This window comes from Schistocerca piceifrons, chromosome 1 (genome assembly GCF_021461385.2).
Source record: "Schistocerca piceifrons isolate TAMUIC-IGC-003096 chromosome 1, iqSchPice1.1, whole genome shotgun sequence".
Classification (NCBI taxonomy): Eukaryota; Metazoa; Arthropoda; class Insecta; order Orthoptera; family Acrididae; genus Schistocerca; species Schistocerca piceifrons.
The window spans coordinates 1,105,214,554-1,105,233,550 of NC_060138.1; the positions used below are offsets into that span (position 1 = coordinate 1,105,214,554).

General features: G+C 39.2%; 1 protein-coding gene and 1 non-coding gene across 2 annotated transcripts in view; one reads left to right on the forward strand and one right to left on the reverse strand.

The window, feature by feature from the left end:
* The window catches only part of LOC124777953 (putative inorganic phosphate cotransporter), a 48,434-nt gene extending 33,073 nt beyond the window's left edge, over window positions 1-15,361 (reverse strand). Inside the window, exon 1 of the mRNA XM_047253514.1 lies at window positions 15,284-15,361. Coding sequence (XP_047109470.1) covers window positions 15,284-15,361 — 78 coding nt within the window. The remainder of the gene's footprint in view (window positions 1-15,283) is intronic.
* Window positions 6,473-6,547, forward strand: Trnat-ugu. Its single transcript has one exon. It is a non-coding gene; the product is annotated as a tRNA-Thr (tRNA).
* Window positions 15,362-18,997: the final 3,636 nt, after the last annotated feature.

Sequence of the window (18,997 nt, forward strand, 5' to 3'; positions counted from 1 at the left end):
CAAATGTCCAGATAGCTGAATGGCTGGCTACTCATCGGTCCGATATTCGGCTGAACATTTCCACAGAGCATGTCGTAAAGAGTAGTGTGAACGAGCTCACAGAGGTCAGGAGCGGACGATCGGGCAGATTCCGCTGAAACTGGGCATCATCATTCATGAGTGAAGCGTAAGATTGACACATTGATTGTGTGACTTAACTATTCGATTTCTTGCGAAATGTGACCTATTTAACTTCTCGTTGTTGTTGTTGTGGTCTTCAGTCCTGAGACTGGTTTGATGCAGCTCTCCATGCTACTCTATCCTGTGCAAGCTTCTTCATCTGCCAGTACCTACTGCAACCTACATCCTTCTGAATCTGCTTAGTGTATTCATCTCTTGGTCTCCCTCTACAATTTTTACCCTCCACGGTGCCCTCCAATGCTAAATTTGTGATCCCTTGATGCCTCAAAACATGTCCTACCAACCGATCCCTTCTTCTAGTCAAGTTGTGCCACAAACTTCTCTTCTCCCCAATCTTATTCAATACCTCCTCATTAGTTACGTGATCTACCCACCTTATCTTCAGCATTCTTCTGTAGCACCACATTTCGAAAGCTTCTATTCTCTTCTTGTCCAAACTAGTTATCGTCCATGTTTCACTTCCATACATGGCTACACTGCATACAAATACTTTCAGAAACGACTTCCGGATACTTAAATCTATACTTGATGTTAACAAATTTCTCTTCTTGAGAAACGCTTTCCTTACCATTGCCAGTCTACATTTTATATCCTCTCTAGTTTGACCATCATCAGTTATTTTACTCCCTAAATAGCAAAACTCCTTTACTACTTTAAGTGTCTCATTTCCTAATCTAATTCCCTCAGCATCACCCGACTTAATTCGACTACACTCCATTATCCTCGTTTTGCTTTTGTTGATGTTCATCTTATATCCTCCTTTCAAGACACTGTCCATTCCGTTCAACTGCTCTTCCAAGTCCTTTGCTCTCTCTGACAGAATTACAATGTCATCGGCGAATCTCAAAGTTTTTACTTCTTGACCATGAATTTTAATACCTACCCCGAATTTTTCTTTTGTTTCCTTTACATCGGGGAGAGGCTACAACAATGTCTCACTCATTTCCCAACCACTGCTTCCCTTTCATGTCCCTCGACTATTATAACTGCCATCTGGTTTCTGTACAAATTGTAAATAGCCTTTCGCTCCATGTATTTTACCCCTGCCACCTTCAGAATTTGAAAGAGAGTATTCCAGTTACCATTGTCAAAAGATTTCTCTAAGTCTACAAATGCTAGAAACGTAGGTTTGCCTTTTCTTAATCTTTCTTCTAAGATAAGTCGTAAGGTCAGTATTGCCTCACGTGTTCCAACATTTCTACGGAACCCAAACTGATCTTCCCCGAGGTCGGCTTCTACCAGTTTTTCCATTCGTTTATAAAGAATTCGCGTTAGTATTTTGCAGCTGTGACTTATTAAACTGATAGTTCGGTAATTTTCACATCTGTCAACACCTGCTTTCTTTGGGATTGGAATTATTATATTCTTCTTGAAGTCTGAGGGTATTTCGCCTGTCTCATACATCGTGCTCACCAGATGGTAGTTTTTTGTTAGACCTGGCTCTCCTAAGGCCATCAGTAGTTCTAATGGAATGTTGTCTACTCCCGGGGCCTTGTTTCGACTCAGGTCTTTCAGTTCTCTGTCAAACTCTTCACGCAGTATCTTATCTCCCATTTCGTCTTCATCTACATCCTCTTCCATTTCCATAATATTGTCCTCAAGTACATCGCCCTTGTATAAACCCTCTATATACTCCTTCCACCTTTCTGCCTTCCCTTCTTTGCTTAGAACTGGGTTGCCATCATAGCTCTTGATATTCATACAAGTGGTTCTCTTCTCTCCAAAGGTCTCTTTAATTTTCCTGTAGGCCATATCTATCTTACCCCTAGTGAGACAAGCCTCTACATCCTTACATTTGTCCTCTAGCCATCCCTGCTTAGCCATTTTGCACTTCCTGTCGATGTCATTTTTGAGACGTTTGTTTTCCTTTTTGGCTGCTTCATTTACTTCATTTTTATATTTTCTCCTTTCATCAATTAAATTCAATATTTCTTCTGTTACCCAAGGATTTCTATTAGCCCTCGTCTTTTTACCTACTTGATCGTCTGCTGCCTTCACTACTTCATCCCTCAGAGCTACCCATTCTTCTTCTACTGTATCTCTTTCCCCCATTCCTGTCAATTGTTCCCTTATGCTCTCCCTGAAACTCTGTACAACCTCTGGTTTAGTCAGTTTGTCCAGGTCCCATCTCCTTAATTCCCACCTTTTTGCAGTTTCTTCAGTTTCAATCTCCAGTTCATAACCATTAGATTGTGGTCACAATCCACATCTGCCCCAGGAAATGTCTTACAATTTAAAACCTCGTTATTTGATGTTATATCTGAAAATAATTTGTTCATTTGCAATTGAAATTACAAAAAGTATCATCAGTAAAGAAGAGATCTCTGTAGTTTTTGATATAAACAGTGGCATTAAAAAGTTTAATTGTTTGTTGTTGGGCGAAATTGAAATTTTTCATAGTGTGGAACTAAAAAAAGCTGATATGTACCAATACCCTAGTTTGTTTTCTATTCTTTTGTTTTGATTTGTTTTATTACACTGATCAACAAGATGTTTGTCCATAAATATGATTACTGATACCATTGAGTAGTTACCCATTTATCGAATATTTATTTAAACTTGTTTGAGATACATTGATGATTTTGCAAAATGTAGTTATAATAAGCCATTTAAACTAGTAGAAGATATCTAGTGTACCTTAACCCTAATGACATATTTCTTCTCTGATTAGTACTTCAGCTATGAAAACACATTTGACAACGAAACATCAAAATAAATCTCAGGATATTAATGAAGTTATAGGCGCCCGTGAAGCTCCATCATCTTCAGCTGCCCCAAAGACAAATCCGTCTTCAACATAGAAAAAATAAAGTTGAATAGCGAATTGCTTTGGGGCATACACGACGTATGAGGGAAATTTTTTTTTTATTTAATAGCAGATTTGACTGCACTAGACAATGAGCCATTATCTATCAGAAACGACTGGACTTACAACAGTCCTAGAACAAGTTTTACAACTCAGCTGGAACACGGAGCTCTTGCAGTGAGATCTTATCATAGTTGTCATGATGATGAAAATATAGCAAAGAAGCTTACATAACGCCATTGTGCTGGGTATAGTGGGAAGAATCTCATTTTTAAATTGTGATGCAAAAAAAGACAACAGAGTTGCAACTAAAATGGGTGTTTATTTAGTCGGTGACTGGATCTCAAACCAACCAAGGTTTGCCAAATAAAATGTGTAAATAGCAGTGACCGAGGTGTGTACATAAACTTATAATCCCAAATAACGTTAGTTAAAGTTAACATTGGTTAACGAACGTTATTTGCGACCATAAGCATATCTGCTCACTATCTTTACTTCCTCTTTGATGGACATTTTACTAGGAAAACATTGGTTGATTTGAGAACGCTGCATCCCGAAACCGGTCACCGACTTAATAAACATCCCTCTGGTTGCAACTCTGGCTGTCTCCTTTTGCATCACAAAGAGACTTAATTCCGTCGCAGTTTGCAGGGATATTTTCCAAAGCAAGCGCATTTACTCATTAATGACACAGGCGCTAACATGGAGAAAGCTGTTCCTGAGATTGAGTATAATTCATCTAGATGTTCCATTTGCTGCAGATGATTATAACTGAGCCATTCAAGGTCCAGGTTGAAGTAGAAGGAATAATCGCTTATGGTATATGTCTCATACACGCTTCAATGATTCGAGCTTAGCTCACAAAAAAAAGTCCAGAAGGAACTAAATTTACCAAAGCATCATTTGGTGCAACTTATCAGCATGAGACAGATTTCCACCTTTTATATGGTACAACGCTTCTGGAAACAAAAACCGGCAATGTCTGCATGTGGCTGTTCATGATAAGCTTAGCAATTTGATGTCACATCAGTGCTGTTTGATGGAGAAGTGGGTAAAGCTTTTGAAGTCCTTCAAGAAATTGAGAAAATAAGTTCTCGTCTCTCCTGCATATCCAAAGTAAAATTACATGTTGTGGTATAAAATAAGTATTAAGATAAGGTAGAAACAGCAGAAAGGGCCTCTGAGTTACAACAGGGCCTTATTGGAAACTGGATTAGAAAGTCGTTTCAGCTTCTTAAGTGAAGATCCAAATTACTCGACTGCCAACTTTTTAAACCCAAGATTCGACACAGATTGTTTGGAGATTGTTGAGACTGAAAGAACTCAACAGAAGATCTCATAGGAATTTTGCGAAGAATTTTCCACCAGTAGCAGGTCGTCTCGAATGCCAGCTGAAAAAAGTAGAGAAGACAAGACTGAATCAACTATCTCTCGCAAAACTCACGACACGTTTTGGGGATTGCTTTCACGAGTTGGTAAATAAAAATAATAATAGTCAGTGTGATGTGCAAGAAACAAGCATGATTACAAGTGGTATTAGGTATTACTTGAAAACAGCCGAATCATTTGCAGCTCGACTCAATGCCAAAATCTCATGGAGCTTCCATAATTTATCTTTGAGTATCTAGAAACACTATCAGTATCATTAATAGTATGAATACTAATTTATTCTTTTGTTAAATTAATTTGTTTCTCAATGTTTTATGTCAATTAATTCCAATTTTTTGTGTTAAGTATCTTATATATGAATTAAATAAAGTTGATTTTGTGACTTTTCCATAATTTATTGAAAATCTAGTAACCTCCAGATTTTGGCCTACTATCTGGACCCAGTCAGATAGTAAACTGTGTCAGATAGGGCTGATAATGGCTAGCTGTAGCATATCCGTTTCATCTCTTGTCATTGTCATTGACCCTAAAGATAATGATTCCTCCTTCTTGTAGTATTAATATAAATAATTATGTATCACATAAAATGATTTACTGTGAAATGCTCACACTGTATCACACAAACTTTAAGTCCTACATCTTTGAATTAGGTCATCAACAAAAGTTGCATTTTGATTTGGTAGTAGGCCTACACATGAATTAAATGTTTAAATGAATGGAGGTAGCTTTCATGTAATATAAATATTATTATGTAAAGAATCATACAATATAATATAATTATTAAGGAATAATGTATGAATGTTTTTAATTTTTATTAATTATTGGACAAAGAAGTTGAGGTAATGACATTGAATTTCAACTGACATTTAATTTTTTCTAACAACACAAGTTTCAGAATTCTTGCAGATGCACCAACAAATTGAAATTTATATGAATAATTTTAAGAAGTGTAATGTATGGGATTTTTCTAATTTTTTCTCACATTTGATTTTACTGTGGACCAGTAAAACTGTATGAATGTTCTACAGATTTTTGGTAGGTAACTGAATGAAGTCCAAATGATCAGATATCTTTGATCTCATTTTCCTAACAATCTCTTTCTGTCACATCCGCTCTTTCTACTCAATTGCAGTAAATTTATAATTTCTTATGTAACTAAAAGAAGAAGTATATATGACAGTAGTATCTGTTCCCGAAAGAACAGTTACCGTCGATGACCATGCAGCTTTGCTAGAAATGAAATGATAATTAGACACCCTAGCTGCAAGCAGGCGTTGATACACTTCATTGGGGACATGTTGAAAATGTGTGCCCCGACCGGGACTCGAACACAGGATCTCCTGCTTACATGGCAGACGCTCTATTCATCTGAGCCACCGCGGGCACAGAGGATAGTGCGTCTGCAGGGACTTATACCTTGCACACTCCCTGTGAGATCCACATTCCCAACATGTCCACAACACTACATTCGTAGTGCGCCTAATAGATGTTGGCCCATCATACTCATTACTCATGGCAGATTAATCTACCAAGTCCCGTACGATGGGAAAACATCTATTAGGCGCACTACGAATGTAGTGTTGTGGACATGTTGGGAATGTGGATATAACGGGGAGCGTGCAAGAGGTAAGTCCCTGCAGACGCACTATCCTCTGTGCCCGCGGTGGCTCAGATGGATAGAGCGTCTGCCATGTAAGCAGGAGATCCATAGTTCGAGTCCCGGTCGGGGCACACATTTTCAACATGTCCCCAATGAAGTCTATCAACGCCTGCTTGCAGCTAGGGTGTCTATTTAATTATCATTTCATTTCTAGCAAAGCTGCATGGTCATCGACGGTAACTGTTCTTTCGGGAACAGATACAACCGTCATATATAGTTAAAAATATGGGTTCCCGGCCTTTGACCTTCTTGTGCGAACGCACACGCTATGCCCGAACTCATACGGGACTTGGTAGATTAATCTGCCACGAGTAATGAGTATGATGGGCAAACATCTATTAGGCGCACTACGAATGTAGTGTTGTGAACATGTTGGGAATGTGGATCTCACGGGGAGCGTACAAGGGATAAGTCCCTGCTGACGCACTATCCTCTGTGCCCGCGGTGGCTCAGATGGATAGAGCGTCTGCCATGTAAGCAGGAGATCCCGGGTTCGAGTCCCGGTCGGGGCACACATTTTCAGCATGTCCCCAATGAAGTGTATCAACGCCTGCTTGCAGCTAGGGTGTCTATTTAATTATCATTTCATAAAAGAAAAAGGTTAGTTTGTAACTGAAGATAACTTAGGATACAAATTTGCAATGGTATGTTCTATTAATTGTGTTACTTTTAGAAAGAGGTTTGTAAGAACTGCAGAAAGTTTGACACATGAACATAAAATTAATCACGTTACTCTAAATAATGATGACGTTTCTTTATCTTTAGTTGGATGTGTAGATGATACCTTTGTTGCATTTGGTAATACCAGAATTGTTGTGAACATTTGAATGAAGACATTTTGCATTTTGGGTTGAGCATATCTGTGTGAATAAAAACCAACTGCTGCGTGTATGAAAGAGCATCACTTGAGAACAACTCGAGCGATGTGGCTGATATTTTTGTTGTGTTCATAATTGTTGGGACAAGGTTTGTATGAAAGAAAATTTGTGGAAAATCCAACGGAAAAGTCGGAAATTGGGATGGTCCTTTTGTATGAAAGTCCTTATGAAAGAAAAGTGACGGTCGATTTGACAGTTCTGCTGTCACATGATTTCATAAATGAAAAAATAAAAAAACTATTTTGATGTCACTTCTTGGTAATCTGGTGTGCTGGAAACATTTCGTTTCAGTCTGTGTTTTATTCCTCTGGAAAAAGTGCCCCCAGTGAGGCGTTGAAATATCGATTGTCGCCCACACAGGAGAATCAATTACGTGATTGTCGACTCAGTGAGACAGACGAACAGCGTAGACAGTGCTTGGAGGCAACCGTATACGAATCTCTCGAGCGTGATCCATTATGACTCCTGAACAAAGTATACAGTCGAGTTTGACTCCCTCAGTTAGAGCTTACACACTAAGTAATTTTGTAAGTCGACAAAGCAGACGGCCAAACGTGACAGTTCGAATTGAGCCTTTGGCGTTCAGGTACGATCCAACAGTCGATAACACGTAGAGGTACTGGTGAACTGCGTAACAATGTTTGTCAACATTGCAATTCTTTGAGACTTCAGAATGAGCCACCAAGATTATGTTGTACGATCGGAAAGCTCAAATTACCGGAATTGACACGGCCACCAGAGCCACTGGCGTCATTGCTCTCTGGCCAAGAACCTCCATCGAAGAATGAGTTACAGAATATACACTGATGAGCCGAAACATTACGACCATCTACCTAGTAGCCAGTACGTCCATCTTTGATACGGGTAACAGCGGTGCAGCAGAAGGGCTTGGAAGCAGTGAGGCTTTGGTAAGTCGCTGGATGGAGCTGGCATCACATTTGCACCCAAAAAGCACTTAATTTTAATAAATTTCGGGAAGTGGGGCGATGAACTCTGACGCCACATACAGTCACATCGCCGAAGTATTCGATCGGGGTCGGATCTGGGGAGCTGAGGGGGTCGGGGCGGGAGGGGGTGGGGGATGGGCATCACGCTCCTTGTCTTGTGACATGACGCATTATCCTGTTGAAAAATTCCACTGCTGCGGGAAACATGATCGTCATGAAGGGGCGTACGTGGTCTTTAACAAGGTGCGATACTCCTTGGCCGACATGGTGGCTCCCATGAGCTCCACTGGACCCTTAGATGACCACATGATTGTTCCCCAGAGCATAATGGAGTCTCCACCTGCTTTTCTCCGTCCCACAGTACAGATGTCAAGGAGCTGTTCCCCCGGAAGATGACGTATTTGCGCATTCCCATCACCATGATGAAGAAGGTATCGGGATACATCAGTTCATGTAATGCACTGCCACTGTGCCAACGTCCAGTGCTGATAGACAAATCGCCATTTCAGTCGCAGTTGCCGATGTCGTGGTGTTATTATTGGCACAAGCCTTGACGTCTGATGTTAGTTCCGCAACAGTTAGCCTACTGTGTTGTTTTACCAGTCTGCCCAGCCTAGGACGTCCGACATAAGTAATGAGGGGCGGTCGCCCAACCCCACGACCCATGGATGTGGTTTCGCCACTTGTTGAAGACACTCACCACAGCACTCCTCGAACACCGGCAATTCCTGCAGTTTCCGAAATGTTTGTGCCGAGACTCCGGGCGAACACAATCTGCCCTCGGTCAAACTGCCCATTCCACACATGGACAGCACGCTTACTGATACTACATGCATTGGGCGCGTGTAAACAATGAAATACTCGTAATAAGCAACCAGTTGCTCATAAAAAAATTAATTTATTGACTGGTTTCGGGCACTTACTGCCCTTCTCCAAAAGGTTATGGCTGCTGAAGAAGGGCACTAAGTGCCCGAAATCAGTAAAGAAATTAAGTTTCTTATATGCAACTGGTTGCTTATTATTTTTTTATATACGAGTATAGTTGCTGAAGACGGAAAAATTCTAAATCTTGCGTGTGTCTGACTAGCAGTCATTCCTCGCCAGGTGATGCTTCTATCGCCTGGAAGGGTTTATATCAATAGTACGTAGGTTTTCAATAAGTTCTGGCTGATCAGAGTACAAAAGTACAACAGTTCAATCCAAATCACATCATTTCGGGTGAATATTATCGAAGAATGAGGTTTTACCGGAATTTTAAGGGAAGTTCTTTTTCGACTGAATTACAGTTCAAGTACACAGACAGATCACAGAAACATCAACGATTCACAAAGTTTCACCGAGGCTCATAAATTAATAATTTCTCTTCATATTAACAGATACAAGAACAAATTCATCATCGTGCAGGAGCATTATTGCCGTCAGTGAATGCCGATCAAATTTTCCTGAGATTCATTTCCTCAGAAATCCTTATGATGAAATCAGTCAGGATTGTTCCATCAGCCTTACGGTAAAGCGAAACATTATTACGCAATTACAACTCTTACATGAACACAATAAATTGGTCAAATTGTTCAATGCTGGACTAGAAAGGTTTCCTTTGGATGATCACAAAATAGTGATCAGACCTTGAAGAGAATTTGGTGTCTCACGACATATTGGTTCAACGACATGATGGTGATAACCTTAAGCGTATCTGCAAAATCCATTGTTCGTATGATTCATTACAATACCCACCGATATTTTGCCGAGGAGAGGATGGATATTATTTTTTGGTTAAGATGGTGAATCCATGATTCATCCACTAACTAGTACATAGCAATGATATTACTCATGTTTAAATTCGATACCCAACAAAAATTCATTATTCGCTTACAGTTAAAAAAGCAAACAAAAAGGTCACCTGTACGATTTTTTACACCCACGTTTGATGATTCGTGGAAACGAAAACAAGCATATGAAGGTTTATATCTATAGTGGTACATGTCCATTTTTGTTCATTTTGAGATACAGAGTCCTAAAGTTAAATGAACTCTGAAAAATCTGCAGTTGAGATACCAGAAATATTCAAGCATATGGCTTCTTGCTAGAGATGAACTTTTCTTTCTGTTTGTTTGGATCATTAATTTCAGAAGTATTATAGGCAGAATAGTGTGGGTAATGGACTAGTACCACTATTGAAATAAGCCCTTCATATATTGAAATGCCGCAGATTGTTTCATCGGTTTACCGTTGATGTGTGTGTCAAAATCGAAAGGGGACGTCTGACATATAAAGTTTAAATAAGCAAAAATTGCGTACCGAAGAATATATTCATCCCCTTGGTATCATGAATGGAGTTGGAAATGCAAACAATGCTGGCCGACTTACCATATTGTCAGCGACGTGTGTTAGAAGCGCCAATACAGTCGACCACATTTATTCATCATTTTCACTTGCGACGCAAAATGGATCGAAATCACGCAGCTGCTACTACCTAGTCACTCATCTAGGGATCGCCACGATATTACACCACCAGTATTCAAACAGAAACGCAAGGGCCATTGGATTTCATTACGAAACACTATTATGTCTTCGGACACGTGTGATATTGGACGTAATTTATGGTGTGACAGAGAATAGGACTGCACTTATTCTCCTGTGGTTGGTCGAGAAAATAGGAACGGATGAACTAGGCGCCATCATTTGAGCAGAAATTTCTGATCCCCAAAAGGGATCCAGAGTTGTACGAGGTAGTGACTACGAATACTATTCATGGACAGTGTGGCGATGACAACTGGGATTCAACGTGCTTGATCGAAAACAAATGCCCCAAACGTCACCCACGTGCTTTATTGGTTGTCACGATCACAGGCAGTGGCGGTTACCCCCTGTACCGTAGTGGCTACGTGGAGGATAACAGCATAACTATAATGCCCAAAGTCAGAAATAAGGACGTTGTAGTTGGCAGTAGCTGGATTGTTCCGTATTTGTCGCTGCTTTCCAAAACATTCAAAGCACACTGCTATGTTGAGTATTGCAATTCTAAGTTCATCAAATACGTTTGAAACCACGTCAAATAAAGAAGCGACATGGTTGTATTTGGTATAGCAGCTCCTGATGCCAACGATGAAGTTTCACAATTTCAGATGGGTACATATGGCACAGCATTGAGGCTTGGAGAATCTATTCATTCTCCATACGTGATCTTCATCCTGCTATGGGCCATTTAGGTGTGCACCTGGACAATGGACAACGAGTTTATTTCACGTCAGCAAAGAGAGCTGAACGACCATTAGCGACAGCGCTGATAAGCTTCTACACGACATGCGCAAGTGATCCATTTGCAAGAACACTGCTTTACTCGGAGACGCCGCGATATTTCACATGGAACGCATCACCAAGAAAATTCCAACGTCGGAAACACGAAGCACTTTACTGGATACGTCAATGTATATTCAACCGATGCCTTGGGGCGCATTTACTCGATTCATTCGAGCAATGCCGAATGTTTTTATATGCGTTTATTATTGGTTAATATTCGCGAACCGAGTCCATTTGGAATTTTAAGAACTGTCAATGGTGAGTTGTGCGCAATATATCGACAAGTCTGTCAATGTTTACATTTGCTCGAAAATGAGATTCATTTGGGTAACACACCCGCTGATGCTGTTATTTCGTCTTCTGCGCATCAAATTCGATCACTTTTTGCCGTCATCATTCAACGTCTTTTTCATCGAACTCACTTCATTTGTGGAACAAATACAAAGACAATATGGCCGAAGACATACTGCGTCGAGTGCGTACGACAATACCGAATCACGGAGTTGAATTGTACGCGGAGACGCACAACGAGGCGTTGACTTCTATGACGCCTCTGTGGCCGAGCGGTTCTAGCCACTTCAGTTTGGAACCGCGCGACCGCTACGGTCGCAAGTTCGAATCCTGCCTCGGGCACGGATGTATGTGATGTCCTTACGTTAGTTAGGTTTAAGTACTTCTAAGTTCTAGGGGACTGATGGCCACAGATGTTAAGTCCCATAGTGCTCAGAGCCATGTGAACCAGTTGTGCCGGCAAGATATTGAACGAATTAGGAATACCAGCATTGATTCGACCCAAGCACGATGCATTCAACTGAAAATATTAACGAAACAGCAATACGATGGAGATGCTTTGAGTCAGTCAGTGTAACGATGATCATGATTTATGGCGGAGGGCGCTCAACTGCTAGGTCATCAGCGCCCTTGCATTAATGTTATGCTGAAGAAGTTTATCATAATCTATGGAAGGTGATCAATAAACTGGAAAACTACGTTCGATCCCAGCACAGGAAACGTAAAGCAACACCAGGAACGTGAGGTTCGGAAAAGCAGTAATAAGACCTCAGCGAGACATAGCGGGATAACTAAATGAAATCATGGAGAAAATACCTCTAAAGATGCTGTCAACAAAGGGACAAATAAGTGTGGCTGGATGACGACTTAGAAATAATACGTGACACATTAGGATTGCACACCAAGTATTTTGGGAAGAATTCCGAACAGGTAATTCTCATGATGCTAAATGTAAATAAATAATGTACTGTCTTACTTATACAGCAGTAAAAAAATCATCTTTGTAATTAATTTAACAGTATTCGCTCTAAAGCTCACAAAATCAATGTCTCTCTGTAGTAGTGTAAAAGGCGTTTCAGTTCCATAAGTGAATTTATGATCTTTCTCCAAACATGGGACATCTTCATGATGTTACGATATATCATAGCATCTTTGTCACTCATATGTTTGTAAGCACTTTGTATTGTATCAAAACACGTGGTGTGTGACAAATCTAATGTGTTTAGCGAGAAAAATTTACGTATGCGACGATAAGAATGCAGTGGGCATGTATTCACATCTGTTCGACGAATATGATGAACACCACTCGAAACGGACATTTCACATAAGTCACATCCAATGAAAATCAGTAACGCGATCATCTGTGTGGCGTGCTTATAATTATGTATTATTAATATACTAGAACAATTAATCTGTAAAAAACGTTGTAATGAAAGCATGAAAACCGTCTGAAGATGAATCACAACGATTCGAAACCGGTAACAGTATCCTTCGAATAAAGGAACTGAAAATAAATTTGTGGCTGGTTGCTGTCTCAACACCATCAACATTTGTCAAGAAATTTCTTTATTAAATAAAAAAAAACTTCGAGCCCAGAATGATTAAGTCTTCGTTCAAACCCTCAATTACGGCTCCGAAACAACTTTAAGAAAACATTAAGAATGTACATATTTGAATCGTGGAAGACACAAAAGCAAATACTATTTCTTTTTCTTGTTTCCAAATGTACTCGTAGTATGCGCTTGGTTTACAATGTTTGATTCATAGTAAATGATTTCACATGCAAATCAGGTCTTGGAAGATATGACACAAAAATCTTTAACACCTAAGGAAAAGCACCAATCTTTATTTTAGACTGGTACAATTAATGTGTGCTTACATATTCTAGTATTTGGGTATATAAAGAATAATTAGCTGGCCAGAAGGGTTCGAACAATTTGAAAATAGTTATAATCTTACCTGAGATAATTTGCATAGCTGTAATAGCATCTAAAAACTTGAGTATTCTCATAGATGAAGCTATGAGTCTAGATTTCGAAAGAAAAGAAATGAAAATTCATCATTGCTGAACCTGTAAAGAAGTTTATTAATTTAGACATAGAAGTTAAGACAGATATTCCTCAAAAACATGTTGGACATAATGTATGCATCTGTTTCAGGTGTGTCTCTGAAAGGTTTTACAGGGTCATCCAATAGCAAGTTTCCCTAATTTACTTCTCTGCGAAATAAAAAACCCAAGACATGCGGGAACTGGCGAGTTTGACTGAAATGTGTTGCCACCGCTCACATTGGCTTACCACGATTATAGCAGTATCTTGCCAGTATGCCGACAGTTAGCATGGAGTTACCACCACAAAGTCTGTCCACTTGTGATCTGCGCTCTGTTATTCGGTTTTCCCCAGCAAAACAACAACCCACTGTCGACACACATCGTGGCTTAAGCTTTATTTGTGGACAAAGCTGTGTGAGCATTCGCATGGCAGTGAGACCTGAGTCCATCTTTCGACAACTGAGGCAAAATGTCAGAGCACGATGTGGATGAAAGGTGGCGAAGTTCTCAAAAAGGCGATTGTCGTACATTCCACAGGAAGAGTAATGTTAGCCCTCTTTTGGTGCTATCGGAGGTTGTTACTACCTGCTTCGCAACACCACAATTTATACTGAGAAGTATTGTAATGTCTTGAGAAATTATGAGCTGTCATCAAAAGAAAACGCCGTGGATTTTTGTCTTACAAAGTTCTCTCCCTTCATTACAATGGTCTGCATCATGCAGCTCGAATGACCTATGTGGAGCTCGGAAGATTCAAATGGGAAGTGTTCCCACATCCTCCATATTCGCCAGATTTTGCCTCAAATGAGTTTCATATGCAATCTCAACTCAAAGGTCGTCTTGAAGATAAGCGCTTCAACACCCATGATGAAGTGACATTGACAGTGAAGAGTAGGTCAGGAGCACAGGACCCAACCTGGTTACAACACCGGCTTTGAAAAATTTCCGTCACGTTACCAAAAATGCTTTGAAAAACATCTCACTATCTAGAAAATAACAGAAGTATTGTATAAAGTCCATAAAACTATTTCAACATAATAAATTGAGCGTATTTTTTTATAAAATAGGGAAACTTGCTTATTGGACCCACTTCGTACTTTTTAATTAAGGATTTCAGGTTTATTCATTGGAATGTTTCTGTTGTAAATATTTCTATAAATCATGAGAGCGATGTAATTATCCATGTAACAATGGGTGCATGACGAAGATCAAATTTATGGTAGTACCCACATTTCACGTCTATTCACAAAGAACAATTTTTCTGCAAACCAACTTGGGTAGAATGCTAAGCACTCTGCGTGCTCCCTAGACTTATGACGTGAGGTACTTGTGTTTCTCTATGCCCAACGATTGCTACCACACTTATGTGTTACTGACGTCTACAGCGTGCTTCTGCAACAATCTCACGCAGCGCTGGTTAGCTTGACCTGTTGTACGAAAAATAGTTCTGCATCGTGTATATCTATTGTCTATATTGATACTGTGCATGCTGCAGGCATACTGTAACTGCCACACATGCCCATGTCCAGATTTACAACATGAAATGTGTCTGTACATATATATTATGTGTCACAACGATGCTAAGGGACGTCTTAATCCACAACTTAGCTTTGTGCCTCATATTGTTACATGGATCTCTTATCATGTTGGCATGAGTGAGAGTCAGTTTGGCTGCAAAATGTGAAGGTGTGAAGTGTGTTAATCTATTTATTCTGTGTGCTGAAAGCGGGACAAGTACTACACGAATAATGTGTTCCTGGTAAGGTTGTCACAGCCACGTACCTGAGAGAGGCCCATGACTACTCTGAACGCACAGACGAGCACCACACCGCCAGTGTCTGCAGCCACCTCTGTGAGCATGGTGAGGATACCGGAGAGGATGAGAGAGGCCGACAACAAATTCTTCGAATTGAACCTGTCTGCTGCCCACCCGGCTGGCGCCAGCGTCACCACATAGCCCCAGTAGAAGGCGCTCAGGATGGTGCTCGTCTCAGATTGGCTCCAGCCGTAGTCCTTAGGGTAAAATAAGCAAAGCCATTCACAAGTCTTTGAGCGTTGAGTATTATCCCTACATGTGATAAGTGGAAGATGAATGGTTTTATGGTGTTGACTTACTAGATGTTACGGGATAATCGTCAGCATACCTTCAAGCTGAGAGGGTAAACAAGACGAGCGAGACAGTATTAAAGACTATACACCAATGACGAAACCGCTATGGGACCATTAAGATCTCTGTAATTTATTTTAGTTGAATGTGTGAAAGGGACCTAAGCTGTGATCAAGTATCATGCGGGACAGAAGGAGGTACTTACTGTAGTATTGAGAGAAGCACATCTGGACAGTTGATACAACCAAGCCCTTGTTTGAGAACTAAGGTAATCTATAGACATCATTTCCGAACCCAGTTTTCTCAGCATCGCTTAATTTAATTCGACTATATTACTCACGTTTTATTTAACATCTTTTCAAAAAAGGATCCATTTGCTTCATCTGGTGGTCCAAGTAGCAGTGCATTGATGCAAGAGTAACTTGACATGCGTCATGACCTGAAACAACTGTCTGTGTTCTTCCAGACATTCCGGAGAACCTTTATCCCAGTAAGTTGTATTTGGCAGTATGGGTTTGGACAAAGCGCATCTAGTCACTACATGTTCCAGCTGCCAACTACTATATTCCACACATTTATCGGAGAACTACATTCCATTTTCTGATAGAATTTTATAATCGATTTTTGAAAACTGAAGCAAGGTCGATTGCGACAAGTAGCGACAGACTATTTTGACAGTAATCTAAACTGTCATCATGTAAATTCAATTTTTTATACGTAAGACAGATATATAACAGCAGCAAAATATTGTTGAGCTCTTGCTGATTCTGCCGAGGCCATACAATCCTTCCGAAATTGCGTTATAGGGTATCTGTAAAAAAACATATTTCTAATGTTGTAATTAGTTAAATTCATCACCCCATGTTCTATTAACACGAATTGAAAAACTGTAACAACTAGAGATAATAATAGGATAATAGGTTTCATGAGGTGTCTACTCATTTGGCTACTTCGAAAACTTTTTTCCTTACGTTTTTACGTAGCCTGTGCCACAGCAATAAATTTATTAAAAGAATTGGGGTTTTCCGCTTTTGCTGCACTAATTTTTTATGTTCGCAACCAGTTTCATCCTCCTAGTTCATTCTCAAGTGATATTGTGGTTCTGTATAAAACGGAAAATATTATATTACCTTCATGCACAGAAATCTAACAATGTGACTGTGAATGTGTTTTAAATACATTTACCTGCAGTAGAAAACTATGCCTTATAACTGAAATGAGAGTGTCTTTAAATTTTTTCTATTCATTTCAGTCCACAAACGCTGTCTTCTCGGTTTGACAACTTGTCATCTACAAAGGCATTATACTGATCAAATGGTAATGTCAAGCATGGAGTAACTGGAACAATGATTTCAAATACAAAGACTGTACGATTGTGTGTTTCGAATAACTAGAACAATGATTTCAAATACGAAGACTGTACATTTATGTGTGTATATGATAAAAGTTAAAAAATATTAAGGAATTAAGTAATATGAAAAATGGCAAAAATGAAATAAGAATAAATATTAAAGAGTATGGTGAAGTAAGATTTTATTTTAAATTTCATTTTATTTTATAGATGATCTCTGAATGTTGACCACAGAATGAGACGGAAATTATCCAGGAATTTTTTGTTCTGGAGTTCTGTTTACTGATTAAGAAGTTATCAGGTTGACATATGAATGACTGGAAATTTTGATTTCTTAAGATATTCATTTGCTTCTGGTTCTTATCATAATGTAAAATCTGGAGCTTCTCACTAAAATTTTAAATCTATGTTTGTTGCTTCAGAGTTGTAGTGCAAAGGCACTTGTACTGTCATCATTACATTTTATGTGCTCTCTCAAATATATATAAAAGTTTCTACCAATATGTCCAATGTATACCCTGTCGCAACCATCACATCAAATTATGTGAATCTAAAAGGGTCTGTTGTACTGGTGGAATGTCTTACATTACCAATATTGTTACAGTACGGAACCTAACTTTGATATTTGTATTTTTAAAAGCTTTTGTTTTCCATTTGAAAATTTTTTTTAAAATTGCAGAACAACAAACTTAGCTTTTTGTTTAGCTTCCTCCATTTCTAAAGTAATTTCATTTTCTTTTGGGCTTTGTTTAATTTTTTTCTGCCTATACTTTTATTATCTGTACTTTGAAATAATGTACTTCATATACATTATCTAGTAGTGCTAATTCTTCGTTCAACTTATCTTCTTCAAGCTGAAAAATTTATCTCTGACCCATTGAGTGAAAATATGTCTTTTATGGGGTCCTGTGTGGCATGATTAATTATTGATTAGTGGATACGTAAATGCTGATTTTCAAAGAGTTCCAAATCTGTACAATGTTATTTTCTTTTTTCACTGTGAAATGTAGAAAGTGAATACAGTTATTTATTTCAATTTCATGACTGAATTTGACTTTGTCATGCAGACTATTTAGTTGTGAATGGGTGATGCCAATGTCTTCTTCTTTACCATGTAGTAGGATTTATGTTTCTTGGACATAATGTTTGTACTAAAAGATTTTGTCTGCTGTGTGCTTAAATTTCTCAAAATTTCTTGCTTTAATATGTTTAATGAATGTTAACTAGGATCCCTGCCATGCAACTACCCAGGGCTGAACTGTCTGGTTGACGATATATATTATCTTGAAACCAAAAATAGTTACATAAAAGAGTGATTCATGATAGTTAAATGAACTTGTGGTTTTCAGCTGGAATTAGTTACTTGTACACAATTACATTATTTTCAATTATATTAATTTTTCTTTAATAGGAATATTTGACTAAAGAAGAAACCAGTTTATTGTTATCAAGAACAACTTTTTTATTTGGTTAATTAATTTATGCGTATTTTTGTTGTTGAAGAATTGGAAAGTTGTGGTAAGGACTACAGTACCAGACTGCTGAGGTTATCAGTCCATAGGCTTACATGCTATTTAATCTAACCTAAACTAACTTATGTCAAGCACAACACACACACCCATACCCAAGGGACAGCTCAAACCTCCAACAGGGGGAGCCACGTGAACTATGAGCGGGTGCCCTAGACCACGTGGGTACCCTGTGCAGCTCTTATTGTGTATTTCTTTTGATATGTGTAGAGCTTGTTGTTTGTTGCTGTTGTGGTCTTCAGTCAAGAAACTGGTTTGATGCAGCTCTCCATGATACCCTATCTTGTGCAAGCTTCCTCATCTCCCAGTACCTACTGCAGCCTACATCCTTCTGAATCTGTTTAGTGTATTCATCTCTTGGTCGCCCTCTACGATTTTTACCCTCCACGTTGCCCTCCAATACTAAACTAGTGATCCCTTGATGCCTCAGAAAATGCCCTACCAACCGATCCCTCCTTCTAGTCAAGTTGCACCACAAATTTCTCTTCTCTCCAATTCTATTCAATACC